Here is a 15366-nt window from a genome sequence, read left to right as displayed (position 1 = left end):
GTGTTCTGGTATAGCTCATTGTTCCATGTCTCACTATGTCAAAAATTTTGCTTAGTTAGATGAATTAAACTAATGGCATTGAGGTTCAGGGATAGTGTAAGCAGAAGGGAAACCATGTCAGCTCAATTTTAACTATTAATGAGCATCCTTGAAAATGCATTGCATTAGAGAGCTACTTCACAATAGAGTATGCCATGCTCTTACAGTGAAAACTTGGTCTTACATTAGGAAAACAGCATATTCTATGTTGACAGTGTCCTGTTGTACCCCATGGAGTACAGTCTAAATAGAGAGGTTCAAAGAGTCATAAACAAAGAGAGATGCTCAGAAACGTTTGTGGGTATGTGTATATGTGAGCATGTGACAGAGTATATATAGAGAGACAGAGATACAGAGACATAGAGAGGCACACACAGAGAGATATAAAGAGAGACAGAGAGATAGAGAAAACTGAGGAATATTGATTTAATTTGGCATGATGCTATACATTATGTGAATTAGGGGTGTTCTCAAGCTATGATACTTCAAAGGTATCATATAGTCCTGATAGCAGGGAAGGAGATTAGAATTAACCCAACAAAACTCACATCTTATAAGCTATGATATTTCTCAAAAGGAGGATCACAAGTTTCTAGTGCTTTGAAATCCGCAATAATAATTATACAAACATCTTATCTAGGTTGCAGTTGATTATTCTTTGTATATTAGAGCTGATTCATGAGTGTAGCAAATGAGTTTATTTTCCTTCATTTATGTCCTTAGGAAATATGTTTTTGGCAGTGGAGAGTAAAGGTGGAAGTTGACAAGTGTTATCTTGAAACTGTATGTAAGGGGTCATTCCCTTGATCTGTTGCAAGCACATGACTATCAGCTATTGTGTGCTTCAACAGCAAATGGGTTCAGAAATGCCGATGTAGACTTTAATTCTTTGCTGCATGAGCTAGAGTTCAGAATAGGCATTCTGAAGCAAGATAAAATCTCCTAAAACTATATAGGATCATCAAGAAACTTCAGTTCCTCTCCTACATTAGCACCTGAACAGCATCTTTGCTCCATCAGAGCTTTGATTTTACATAGAATTTGGAAATTCCAAGTTGAAGAGGGGAAACATTTTCCTTTCCTTTGAGAAAATAGTGGCATCTCATTACCCAGGTACAGTTGAGGGCGTGAGTTCAATATATATTTCTCTATTTCAATGTCTTAAATATTAGTTATGCATTGCCTAATTGACTATTCCCATTGACTGAATATACTGCAATAATAATGATCAGAGAAGCAATATCTATATCTGTATCTATATCAGAAAGCTCTTTTAACACTGTCCTCCCCTTATATTTAAATAAATCTAGTCTTTCTCAACTAAAGTGATAATTTGTATATAGATGGTAGGGACTCTACCAATTGTTTCAGAACTATTTGGAATTATCCATAAACAGCTTTGACAAACAATGTCATATGTGAGGTTTTTAATTTTATGATTTTTATGTGTATGAGTGTATCTGCCTACATGTATGTCTATGCACCACATGCATGTCTAGTGCTCATGGAGGGCAGAAGAGGGAAGTAAATCCTCTGGAAATGAGGTTACTGACAGTTGTGAGCTGCCATGTATGTGCTGGGAATTGAACCTGGGTCCTCTGAAAGAATAGCCAGTGATCCTAACCATTGAACCATCTCTCCAGTCACCTACATGTGAGGGTCCTTTTATATAACAGATTTGTTTTGTAAAAGGTTTTAGAAGGGAAGAAAGAAAGACATCTTTTAGAATAAAACAATGTTCCTGTGGAAACAGGTTTAATAACTGTCACTTCAGCTTCTCTAGTAAACAAACTTCCCTCTGACCCCCACATTCCACTTCATTTTGTGCTCTGCAGACTGTTCCAGTGCCTGACATTGTGACTGTCTCTTTGTCCTCCTTAGAATACGGTTTCATTGTTCACTCATGTCGAAAGAGAAGTAGAAACATATTCTTCACAGCAAAATGATTGCATAATGACACTCAGTGGGGCATTCTCATGAGTTCCATAGATGTTCACTGCAAGCTCATGACTGCCATGGATAACCTGATAAGCGTTATCTATATGATGAATATGCCTAGTGAAAGCAACATTGATTGAGTTGAAAGGAAAATGGACACAAGAAATTTTAGTTCCAAAAGTCAAAAATTAATCTATTTGTAAATAGGACCATTCTTGGTGACTCAGTATGGATACTTACCGTAACATACAAGATATCAGTTATAAATTGGTTATTATATTGGGGATATTATACCAACATTAAAAATATTGTATAAAGTTATGCAGGGATATCATAATTTTTAATCATAATTCATAAAAACTCTTGGCTTGAGATAACTTTGGATTTTTGGATGTGTGTTAGTATTTCCCCAAGATCCATTCATAATGTATACAAATACTAATTTAATTTTTCAGAGTATTCACCTGTGTGCCATTATGGATTGAGAGATTGCCAATGAAACCTTATTCCAGAGTAAGGGTATTTATTATACTCAAACATCTTTTGACAATTATTAACTACAAAGAAATGTCTTTCTATGTTTATCTAAGTACCCATTTTAAGACCTATTATTTTGGTTTTTACTCTCCATTTATTCTGAATATATTGCTGAACAAATTCTTTAGGTTTTTATTTAATTCCACTTGGTTCCATTTCATTGCCTTATCATGACTCATTAGATTCTCTGGAACTATTTATGTAAACACACACACACACACACACACACACACACACACACACACATTTCCCAGTTTAATTATATTTTAAGTTTCAGAAAGGCAAATCTCTTATCATTATTACCACAATAACTAAAAGAATATTTTATACAACAAAAGGAAATCCAAGTCAAAAAAAGTATGGATTATATTGTTAACATTATCAGAAGATAAATATGGCTAATACTGTTGCCTTTGAGTTTGACCTCTGGAGCATGGGTTTCTATCCCCTTGGCATCACTATGAGTATTCTCTAGTTGTCTCTATTTACTATGTCATAATAAAAAAGTGCCAATTGGCCGGGCGGTGGTGGCTCACGCCTTTAATCCCAGCACTCGGGAGGCAGAGCCAGGCGGATCTCTGTGAGTTCGAGGCCAGCCTGGGCTACCAAGTGAGTTCCAGGAAAGGCACAAAGCTACACAGAGAAACCCTGTCTCGAAAAACCAAAAAAAAAAAAAAAAAAAAAAAAAGTGCCAATTGGAAGCATACTTTGGCCAATCCTAAATCAGTAGTCATCTAAGAGAGTCTCTTCAGTCAAAATAGCATATTTATTTTCACAGTACTTTACTTTAGGCTATGCATCTTGTCTTCTTATTTTTGTAATCACTCTTGAAAATTATGTAACATTTACATCAAATGATGAAACACACTATATTCTAATGACAAATGGGGAGAAAGAATCACCGTAAAAGCAGTCAAATATATAAATTCATATAATACATTGTGGAGGAAAATTACTGAAAGATTCCAGCCAACTCCTAAATTAGTTTTTTACCCTTTAACACAAACAGTTTGTTATCGATGTCTATAAAAATGATCCCTTCAAACTAGACCTCTTGTTTTTTTCTAGTGTTCCTATCTCCGTAACTCCAGTCCTGTTGAATGTCTGGCTAAGAACTCCCTGCCCTTTATCTCCTCTTGTGAAAATCCTTCTTTGATTTCAAGGGCAAAGCCAAAGCTGGCTTCTTCAAGAAGTATCCTTAATCCTCTCCACAGGAAGTTGCACTCTATTTTAGAACCCCTAGCTTTAAAGTTTGCAATTCCCTTGTGTGTTACTGTGCAATTTAAGACATTCATAGTTTGTTGTTGGACAGCTTGGTTTTGCTTTATTAAAGTATCCCCATTGCCATTACCCCATTTTGTTTTCAGTATAGCAGTAACAAGTGATCTTTGACTTTAAGACTGATTGAGAATCATATAAAGTTCAAGTCAGTACACAGAACATGTATGTGGTAGGAGTTGTAGATAAAATTTTATTTATTTAAAATAGTTTGAATGCATGAATCAATTTTATGGTTTGGCATCAACTAGTGACTCATAAATTGACCTCATTTTAAGGTGAATGGCAATGAATGAAAAAAAATGCTCAAAGAAAAATATTATCAATCAATCTTAATTCATTTATTGGATTATGGAAGATTACTAGGCTTTAAAGTTGTTGTGGGGGTCATAAAGCTCTTGTTGTCTGTTAGAAGATGGCATTGTTCTGCTGTCCTTTTCTAATGGATTCCTTAGACTTGAAGGTAAGAAAATAAGAACCAGAATCTTTCATTAGAAGTGAGAGTTATGCAGGTTCCAGGGGCCAAACCTACATCCTTTGTTCAACTTCCTTTGGGGACTCCACGTGCCATTAGAAAGCATTAGATAGGAAGGAATTCAGACAGATAAGGGGAAGAAATCCAAAGGACAACCATGGAACAGCCACCCTCAGTGTGAACTGTATTCTATCACCCAAATGTGACAAAGACCTCAGAGTAGGCCCAAAGATAAAACATAAATTCCAGAGAAATCTATCCGCCTTCCTCTTAGAGATGAATGGTTCATAATGGCCAAAGGTATTGACCACATAAATATATAAATAACTTAAACTTTGGGATTACATCTGAGCTGGAATTATTCCTTGGGCTTGCTGTGTAGGTCCAGAGATAGGAAACAAGAATGTGGCCTCCATTCAGCAATGAGAAAGAAAGTTATTTTTCAGCAGTCATAATATACCAAAACAAATAAATGAATACCCCTCCACAAGATTCCCTAGCTTCCTGTTGTTTTGAATTACCTCAAATTCTCTTTTATACTGTTAGCACCTTGATAGTTACTGGCCATTTATATTTAGCAAGTCAAGATAAAAGGGATACCCTAGGTGAATATTTCTTTCCTTTGAAATCTGTCTTAGGTATTGGAGGTTTATTTTCTTCCCATTTAACACAAAACAAATTAGATGTAGAATTAAATGTCCATGTGAGTCACCCAAGAGAGCCTTCTGAACTTTTGGAAGCCACCAGCAAAGCTAGATTTCTACTGTGCTTCTGTAGTGGATAGGACATCAGACAGCATATTATGGTGAGGATATTCATCAGTGGGTGACTAAGTATGTGTGGTCATATAAGAGTTATTCTCAGGCTTAAAAATATCATTTTTCATTTGTCTATTTAAATGGTTAATGTAAATGTTTCAGAAGAGCTAAGTCTTAAGTCTTAAATGTGATCCTTTCAAGGATGAGAAAAATCAAGCCAAATGGGCAGTAAATTGGTGTACTGAAGATTTGAACCCAGTACTTGGTTTTTAATGTGTACTTCGATAGAACCTAATGGCACTGGGTTCCTAAGGTTCGTATAGCAAAGTAGAACAGTCTGGGTGGCTTAAATAACAGATATTGCATAGACACATATCTGTAATTAGAACACCTGAGAGGCCAAGACAGGAAGATTGAGTTCAAGGCCTACTAGGACTCCATTGTAAAAACCCTGCCAAAACCAACACAACAAAAATCCACAGATCTTTATTTACCAATAGTTCCAGAGGCCAGACATTTGAGTGCAAGTCCTTCTTACAGGTAGTTTCCCTTTGAAGGCTCCATGGAAGACCTGGTCCATTCTTTTTTCTTAGATTCTTGTTTTGCTAAGAATCCAGGTAAATTATAGCTTGCAGATTGGTTACTTTTAATCTCTGCTTAGTTCAGCATATAGAATTCTGTGTGTTCATTTCCATGTGACTTTTCTTATAAAGACACTGGCCACATCAGTTTAAAGTGTCTCCCCTACTCCAGGTTGAGATCATCCAAAGCATTACTTCAATTATGTCTTCAAAAACCTCATTTCTAAGTCTGATTACATCCTGAGGTTCTGAGAATGACATGGATTTGGGGTGTTTCAGTTTTACTCTGAGTTTGCTGTGCTAAAAAACAAGCAGACAAACAATAAACAAAACAAAACAAAAATCTAACCAAAAATGACTTGGGGGTAGTGTTGTGGGATGGTCTATATGTCAAATGTGTTGCTGATTGGTCAATAAATAAATCACTGATTGGCCAGTGGCCAGGCAGGAAGTATAGGCGGGACTAACAGAGAGGAAAATTGAGAGAACAGGAAGCTGGGTGGGGGAGACACTGCCAGCCGCCACCATGACAAGCCGCATGTGAAGATCCCGGTAAGCCACGAGCCTTGTGGCAAAGTATAGATTTATGGAAATGGATTAATTTAAGCTGTAAGAACAGTTAGCAAGAAGCCTGCCACGACCATACAGTTTGTAACCAATATAAGTCTCTGTGTTTACTTGGTTGGGTCTGAGCAGCTGTGGGACTGGCAGGTGAGAGAGATTTGTCCTGACTGTGGGCAAGGCAGAAAAACTCTAGCTACAGGGTAGGGAGCATTTATTTAACTTATACTTCTAGGTCACAACCCATCATTGAGAGAAGTCAGAACTGGAACTCAAGGCAGGAACCTGAATGCAGGACTCATGGAGAAACATTGCATGCTGGCTCACTGGCTTATATTCAGTCAGGTTGCTTTTACAACCTAGGAGCAAATACTGAGGAAGCTGTGCCTTGATGCATCAATTAGTAGTCAAGACTGTCCTTTATGGAGATGCCCATGGACTTAGATCTTTAGATCTATGCATATTCTACTTTTTTGCCCAGGTGAGGTACAGGGTTCTCTCTCTCTCTCTCTCTCTCTCTCTCTCTCTCTCTCTCTCTCTCTCTCTCTCTCTCTCTCTCAATTGCTGAGGAGGGGGACAGGATTAGTTCTCCTCTCATGCCCTCAAGACTGACTCATCTGCACCACCACAGACAACAGGGTCAGCTCTAGTGTGCTGCTCAGGTGGGGTGCAGGGCCCCACTCTCTTGCCTGCTGCAGCTGATGAGGGGCAAGGCTAGTTCTCCCATTCTTGTGACCCCTGGGCCAGCTCTCTTACCTCCTTCAGTAATGGATGAGGGGAGGAGCATGCTGAGAGCCGAGCACCACCCCATGCCTTCTCCATGGCCCACTTGGGTGCAGTATTCTGAAGTCTCTATGTCACCCCTGTCTTTGTTACCTCTGCCACCCGAGGCAGCTGCTGTCTAGGCTGAGGAAGGGCTGAGTCTTCAAACCTAGGTGGGAAACATGAATTCTCTACAGATGACAGCCTCCACCCCAGATGAAGCTGGACCAGGCCAGAGGGAACCTGGAGATGCCACCCTTGGCAGGCATCACTGAGTGGTGTTGAACTCCCAACAGGCCAGGACACCAGGTGCTGTCTTGCTTGGGGACCCTTAGGACTAAGACAGGCCTTCTGGTGTGTGTGCAGGTGGGTCAAATCTGAGAACCTAGGAGTAGGAGAACTGGCCCAGCTCCTTGCTGCAGGCTACATTGGGCAATCTGGCCAAAGCAGTGCTGGGGTGCCTGCCCAGGTAGTGACAATGAGGGAAAGCTGGTGTTCTGGCCAACCCAGCTACCACCCAGACCCAGAACCAGGGCTATGAGTTAGCTCACCCCAACAGCCACCTCATCTATGAACTATTGGAGCATGTGAAGAGGCCAGGCCTACAGATACAAAGTTGTAGGATCTCCATGAAAACAAAGCAACAACAGGATATCCAGGAGTCCCAGTGAGAGCTCATTATCCATAGAGTAGCAGAAGCCACAGGCCTCAACCAGACCCCATGACTCATAGCAGTGAACACTTACAAGTAAAGATGACTAGAATAAAGGGTAAACTGTGTGACTCAACTGGACACACTACAAGCTTCCACGATGAGATGATGATGATGATGATGATGATGATGATGATGATGATGCCTCACTAGGGGTAGTAGTACTTCCAGGTCAAAGCTAGAACAGCTACCCACTACAGGAATCCAAGCACATGTGGCTCCCTGTCCCCTGGCCCTGCTTCTCTGAAGCAGTGTTTGAGTCCTTCTCCTTTATCGTTGTCTTCTTCTTCTTCTTTCTCTTCTTCCTCCTCCTCTTCTTCTTCTTTTTCTTCTGGTTTGGTGTTTGGTTTTTCTTTTAATTTTTTGGGAGGCAGAGAGGAAGGTTGCAGGGGCCAGGAGTGGATGCGAAGGGATGGGGACATAAGTGGAATCGGGATGCATATTGTGAAATCCACAAATATTCAATTTAAAAAAAAGAATTAAAAAATGTATTCTATGAAAATGAATGCATTCCCCTGTTGATTCAGAATTTGTAGGATTTGATAGATAGTCAACAGAAAATCATCCAAGTTAATGCCATGTTTTACTGATGTTTGAACTGTGCCAGCTGAGGGAAGATGAACAGAGCAAGCAGTCTAGACATCAGAAGAGTTTTCATTTTTCCTTTGTGGAGGGCTGAGAGATGAATTAATACTGGAAGAAATTATGGAAATATCTATCTCCCACTTCACACTGCAAGCACTCATTGTACAGGATCCCGTATTATAAGGATATTCCATTGGAAAATTGTGTCCCACTCTCAGGATTTCTAGTCAACGAAATATATATTTTAGAGTGGAATTTATTAAAAATCATCAGTTTTTAAATCTTACATAAAACATTCATCTTTACTCAGCAGAACTGGTAAACAGTTTTCCTTGCTTCCCTCTTCTGTCTCCCTTCCCTCATTTCTTCCTACCCCTTCTCTCCCTCTTTGATACTTTTTTGACAGGTTCTCATTCTTTAGCCAAAGATGTTCTAAAATTAAAAATCCTCTTGTCTTAACCTCCATGGTGCTAAATGTCACAGACATGAACCACTGGACCTGGTAAGAAAGAAGGTTCACTTTCTTCATACCAACTGCTGCTGAGTTGTCTTAGCAAATATTTCTCAGGAATTAAAATTCCTGTTCTCTTTTTGAAAGTCTAAAAGTTCTGAGTTTTTGGCTGCTTCCTGGAAATTTAACACAACTGGAGGAATGTTATTGGTGCAAAGAAACTCAAGGTGACCTACTCTTACATGGCATAGATATTTCTGCCACACAGTGTAGAAGGATCAGATGACTGAAAAATAAAAGATGGATCATCCACAAGGATTATGTCTAATGATTACTGGGATAGTAAACAGCTGAGGCTTAATGAAATTTCGTATTTCTCAAAGCTTCAAAAAGCTGAGTTTTTTATTGTTTGAAATAACAATGCGAAAACATGACTCAAAGGAATGAAAGTAAACCCATTTATGTGATAGCTTCTTATAGTAGTTCCAATAAATAATTTCTTGGGGAAAAGATTAAAACAATGATGTAAAGCTTGAGGTATAGCCTAGAGATAAGAAAATTTGAGGTGTAATCCTCAGCAATGCGCACACACACCAACACACACACACACACACACACACACACACACACACACACACAAAATAATGGTAATAAAAATAAATAAAGCGATGATCTTCATATAACTTTATTTCATATAGAATTCTTCACAATTAGAAATAAAATTTCATGTAGACATTTAACAATATAGCAAAAAATACTAAGAAAAAATAAATATTAATCATATTTCCTTTTCTCAGAGTCATACATTATTTTGTGTGCTCTTTCAGACAGCGCAGATGGTATCTGCAGCTTATTAATATGGTTTCATATTTTTTTGTCATTTTCTATATTTATTAAAAAGAAACACAGTTTTCCATTGATATTAGTTATGTCCTTCACATTCACCAACATATTATGAATATTTTCTCCTATGATATTTTCAATGGATAATTTACCTATTTAATATGTCTCTAAAATTTTCATCATAGCGCTAAAATCACATGAAAGGACATCCGTACCAGCACTAAAAGAACATTGCTTTAAAGATTGTAAAATATAACTCTAGCATTACACTGTGCATTATAGTTACATTTATTTCAAATGCTATTTATTTTATCTGTGTTTTCTCCCCAGATCTTCCAATGAAGCTGTTTCAGGTTTACTGGGTAGTTCTAAAGACTCTCTGTCACATTTCTGTGGGATTTGACAACTGGTCCTTCAGAATTACTATTTTAGTTTATTCCTTTCTAAAGCTTCTGACTCATCAGCAAAGACTCCCTCTGACAGGAGGCTCTGGACGTGGTGTATGTGAATGGCACTGGGGAGAGGCACATGTAATCCACAAGGTGAGAGAGAAGATGTCCAAGGTTTCCTAGCCCAGGTATTAGTTGTTTATAAGCCTCTTGGTGGTAAGTCTACTATATAATATATCTAGAAAGAACTATCCCTCCATCAGTATCAATCAGTTGTTTACATATTCCCTGGTGTTAATTCCAATGAATAATTTTATTTAGGGAATATGATATGATAATTGCTATTATATAGTAAATATAAGTAGCAATTTTCAGGCCAAATATAGTTTCTTCATTAAGTTTAAGATATGAACTATATCCTTTGATTACTGAAGATACAAAAATCAGTGTAACACACACACACGCACATATTCATATATACACACACATATGCACACACACTACACACACTCATGTATCTTCCAGTCATTCTTAGCTCTTATTGTGTATATGTATATATACAATATATGTATTGTATGTATGTATATATATATGTGAGATCGCCAGAGAACATGTTTAGGCAACAGCTGCTAGGAGATGTTGAGAAAGGAAATTACCAGGGCTGTACATTTACTCTCGAATGGCAAGAGAGGTACCTTTAGAAAAACAATGGTAAGAAAAAGAGTATCTTTATTTAGAAATGAAAATAAGAAAACGAAAGAATTTGTTCTGCTTCTTACACAAATGTTACAAGAACATCTACAGAATGCAAAAAAGCCAGAGAGACAAAGGAGATAGACTCAAAGACTGCTTCAGAGGAGCAGGGTCAGGGAACAGGGAGCCACATGTGCCTGGGTCCCTGCAGTGCCCAGCTAAGGTAGTAGGAAAACACTTTCTGTGGCCTTAATCTGCATGCCCAGGAAAATTCTTTGAAAATCACAAAGCTATATATCCTCAGTTTTGAAGAAATATAAAGCCATTGTGATAAGCCATGGAACTGAACAACAATGTGTATTCTATTGCTAAAATATTTACAAATATAACTATTAATAAAATATAACCAAGAGAATTGAACAACATTGATGAAAGTGATTACAATTGAGGTAGTCCAGTGCTTCATTTGGAAGGAATAATTGCCTTATTAGAGTTAGCATCTGGAGTAAAACTCCAAGGTTAAGAATACAATATTTTTCTTTTTTAGTTTTATGTATGTGCATGCATGTATATGTATGCATGTTTGTATCTATGTGAGCATGTTTGTGTGTATAGGTTCACATGGATGCCTGTACATTTGGAGACCAGAGGTTGATCTCAAAAGTCACCCCCTATTACTCTTCTGCCTGATACCATGAGGTAGAACTCCTGCTTCCTCAGTGACAGAGAGCAAACCCTGAGATCACCGATATGGCTAGTTTTGCAAGCCAGCTTTTCTCTGGGGGTTTCCTGCCTCTGCTTCCTAGACTACAATTGCAGGTGGATTACCACACCCACCTTGCAATTGCATTGGCTCTAGGGATCTAAACTCCAGACTTCATGACTGTGCAGCAAGTATTTAACCACCGAGGTATGGTGATATATTGTGTCCCCCAATATATTATGCATCCTAATAAACTTATCTGGGGTCAGATGACAGAACAGCCACTAGATAGACATAGAGGCCAGAAAATGGTGGCACATACGCCTTTAATCCTGTCACTTGGGAGGCAGAGATCCATCCGGATCTCTGTGAGTTCAAGCCACACTGGAAACAGCCAGGCATGGTGACTCACACCTTTAATCCTAGGAAGTGATGACAGAAAGCAGAAAGGTATATAAGACATGAAAACCAGGAACTAGAGCTGGTTAAGCTTTTAGGTTTTTGAGCAGCAGTTCAGCTGAGATTCATTTTGGATGAAGACTCAGAGGCTTCCAGTCTAAGGAAACAGTATCAGCTGAGGAATTGGCAAGGTGAGGTGGCTGTGGCTTGTTCTGTTTCTCTGATCATTCAGCGTTCACCCCAACACCTGGCTCTGGGTTTGTTTTTATTATTAAGACCTTTTAAGATTCATGTTACAACCGAGGCAACTTCCCAGCCAAAGAACACATTTTAAAAGAACATGACTCCTGTCTACTAATAATTGAAGATTTACAAGAGAACAAATAGCCCCACTGAACTGGAAACATTCTAAATAGCAGAGATTCAGGTGTCAGTTAAAGGGACTCCTGACAGGATTTTTGCTGTCCTGCTGAAATACAGAGACTATTCTAGGTTGTTTGAAACAAATAGAAAGAAGGAAGCAGCCAGGGGAAGCAAAAGGCTGACACAACATGTGTGGAGAAGATAGTTTGCAGGATGACAGCACCTGAGGCACCTTTGCCTTGGGCAGTTATGGTAAAGTCTGGAATAGAAAAGCAGGCAGTAAAACTGTATCAATCGAAGCATGTTCTCTTGTCCTTTCTGAAACTACTTTAGTACATTGTTAATTTGCTGCCTAAAAGTCATGAAAATTTCATGGCAAAGTTCATGGACAGAGAGACTACCTCTTAATATATGCAACATATATATATATATATATATATATATATATATATATATATATATATATATATTCATCACTTAGGAGTAGGACTTCATTCAGAAGTAAATGCAATTCATCTGAATCTCCCAATTACTGTATATTTAGAAATGAAACTAATGTTTATTCCTATTTTCTGAAGGAATTACTTACCTCCAGAAGCACACTCAGGGGTAAAAGTGATGTCATCAAGAGCAATAAAGATGTCTTCCTTTCCACCCAAGTCAGCCTCAAATGCCACCTTGAATGGACTGTAACTAGAGAGAGGTACATGTGCATATGTCCATCCAGTGTTTTTATTTTGGATCATGGACCACATCAGGATGTTTAGTCCTGATTCCTCGATGATATACACCTAAAAAAAAAAAAAGAGAAAATAAATTTTTATGGTTGGAGGTTAGAGGCATATTTGAACATCCTCAACATAACTGATTTGGATTACTCAAGTCATTTAGTAATCAGAGTGATATGTAAAAAATCTTTAACATTACAATATAAAAATCCCTCTGGATTAATTACATCAATATTCAGTATTAAAGATAAAAGCAAAAAGACTGACATGTGTAATGAAGACATAACATTTTTTATTATAATGTTATGGTTAAGATTTTTGACGAGTCTACCAGGCTGGGCTGACTCCCCAGGGAAGACCTTGCCTTGGAGGAGATGGGAATGGTGGGAATGGGGGGTGGTTTGGGGGGGAGGGCTGGGAGGTGGGAGGAGGGAGGATGGGGGAATCGTGGCTGATATATGAAATTAAGTTTATATATATATATATATATATATATATATATATATATATATATATATATCAAAAAGATTTTTGACAGATTAACTCCAAATACTTAAGTATATAAAGAAAACTTAATGATATCTATGAAGAGGCTATATATGTATGAGCATTCATGCTTAGACTACAGAAGAATAGGCTGCTTTAGCAGCGATTATGCATCCAGGATACACAGGTAAAGACAGAAATAAACTGCTTAGCTTTCCTGAACTCCCATGCTGTATCTCACAGAAGCTCATACTCCTGTAGCAGTGAAGGAAGTTTTCTGCGTTGACTTGGATTCCTAGAGTGGATACCCTGGGATATCAGAAACACTTCTCCTTTCTCATTAAGTATTTAGCTCATTAAAAGTAGTGTAGAGAAGGGATGAGTGAGAAGGGCGTGTGACTTGTCTTAGCCTCAGCAGCTCTCAGTGGTTCTGCATTAATTACTACAGATGGGTCAAAGGAAAAAAAACTGAGATTCAGGTTCATCCTTAGAAGTGCATGGTTTAACATAGTTTAACTTAAAAAAAATACTCCAATCTATTTCACAGAAAGAAAATATCCAGAATAGCGAACATGTAGATTTCTTTTCAGAATAAGAGCTTAATAGAGGATGACCTAAGTTAACAAAATATAAAAATAACAGCAATGCTGTCAATATTAATAAAAGTTTAACCTATTTCAAAATTTTATTTGATGAGCTTCAGCTGGTATATGGGTATAAGGAAGGACTATTAACTGCCATCTTGAACTCTGTAGTTGTAGAAATGGAAATCTAATAATTAAAAAGGAACAAAGCACAAAAATACACTGTTGGGTGTAATATACAAGGGGCTTGGAAATCACCATCACACTCCTTACAAATGAGAAAGGCATCTGAATGTAGTGAAACTGAACAATTCTTCACAGATCCCTGGAGACACAGAGAAAACCACTTCTAAAATGAAAAAAAGACAGGGAGTGGGGTGGGAGGAAGAGGAAGAAATGCTGAATAGCTATTTATGGGCACAGAACTGAAGGACAAAATAGCACCCGAGAAACAATAGTAAATGACACATCCCAGGACACAGTTTCATGCGAAGAAGACTGAACCTTAATTCAAAGAATCTGAATTTTGGGACCAGGAGATGGTTTATGGACAAAATCACCTATTTGAATGCCTGATTTCCATCCTTTATGGGGTCCACAGTGCAAGCAAAAAGTCACTACCAAAAGTTGTCCTTTGACCAATATACATTAAGTGTCAGGAATGTGCTACACTGAACACACACACACACACACACACACACACACACACACACACACACACACACCCTACAGGCATGTACCTGAATAAGTATAAAATAATAGTAAGAAAAACAAACTGAATTTTAAGACAGAGGATTATAGAAATCTCTGTTACTGACTCTATTAACCAAACAAATGGGGTTTCTGTGTAATAACAGGAGGCTACACCTCAACAAAAGCCCTTATTTAAGAAGAAATTTCAAAGAAATTTTGAGTTTCAAAGAAACTCAAAGATAGCATGTACCCATAGCAAATAATAAACAGACTAACCTCTGGTTATAAAACCTCATACTAAAGGGCTATGCATCCAGTTGCTTCTATTTCCTTATATAACAAGCTGTCAACAACAACAAAACATTTACATGAAGTAAACAAGGTAAAAGACAGCATAATCTAAAGAACTGGAACAAACCTCAATCAGACTTAGAGATGGGAAAGAGGCTGGTAGGATACTTGCTGTTTTAGCTCAGGAATTTAAGCAGCATTTGCAAACAAGAAAAGATGTACAATATCAGATGAAACCTCCAAAAAATACAAAAAGAGACTGATACAAATAAATAGTATAAGAGGAATGAATAATGTGCTTAGTGGAGTTATAGACTCAACATAGTAGAGGAAAGAATCAGGGAACATGAAAAAAATGTCAATAGAAACTTCAAAACTTCAAGTGGAACCACCCACAAAAACATCAACCAAACAAAAAATAATAGAACAGGCTATTTGAGGCCTGTGGACCAACTACAAGAATTTCTCTAATGATAGACAACAAAGCAAAAATCTGGGATGACCTGAGAGCATCCAG

The 15366-nt window shown here is 37.8% G+C and overlaps 1 protein-coding gene across 1 annotated transcript in view; it reads right to left on the bottom strand.

Annotated features, from left to right (window-relative positions):
* Malrd1 (MAM and LDL receptor class A domain containing 1) overlaps window positions 1-15366 on the bottom strand; it is a 609872-nt gene that overhangs the window by 122903 nt on the left and 471603 nt on the right. Inside the window, exon 32 of the mRNA XM_059263620.1 lies at window positions 12657-12858. Within this exon, the coding sequence (XP_059119603.1) occupies window positions 12657-12858 (202 nt within the window). The remainder of the gene's footprint in view (window positions 1-12656; window positions 12859-15366) is intronic.

The sequence above is a fragment of the Peromyscus eremicus genome, chromosome 5 (genome assembly GCF_949786415.1).
Source record: "Peromyscus eremicus chromosome 5, PerEre_H2_v1, whole genome shotgun sequence".
Lineage (NCBI taxonomy): Eukaryota > Metazoa > Chordata > Mammalia > Rodentia > Cricetidae > Peromyscus > Peromyscus eremicus.
This window is presented reverse-complemented; position numbering and strand designations above follow the sequence as displayed.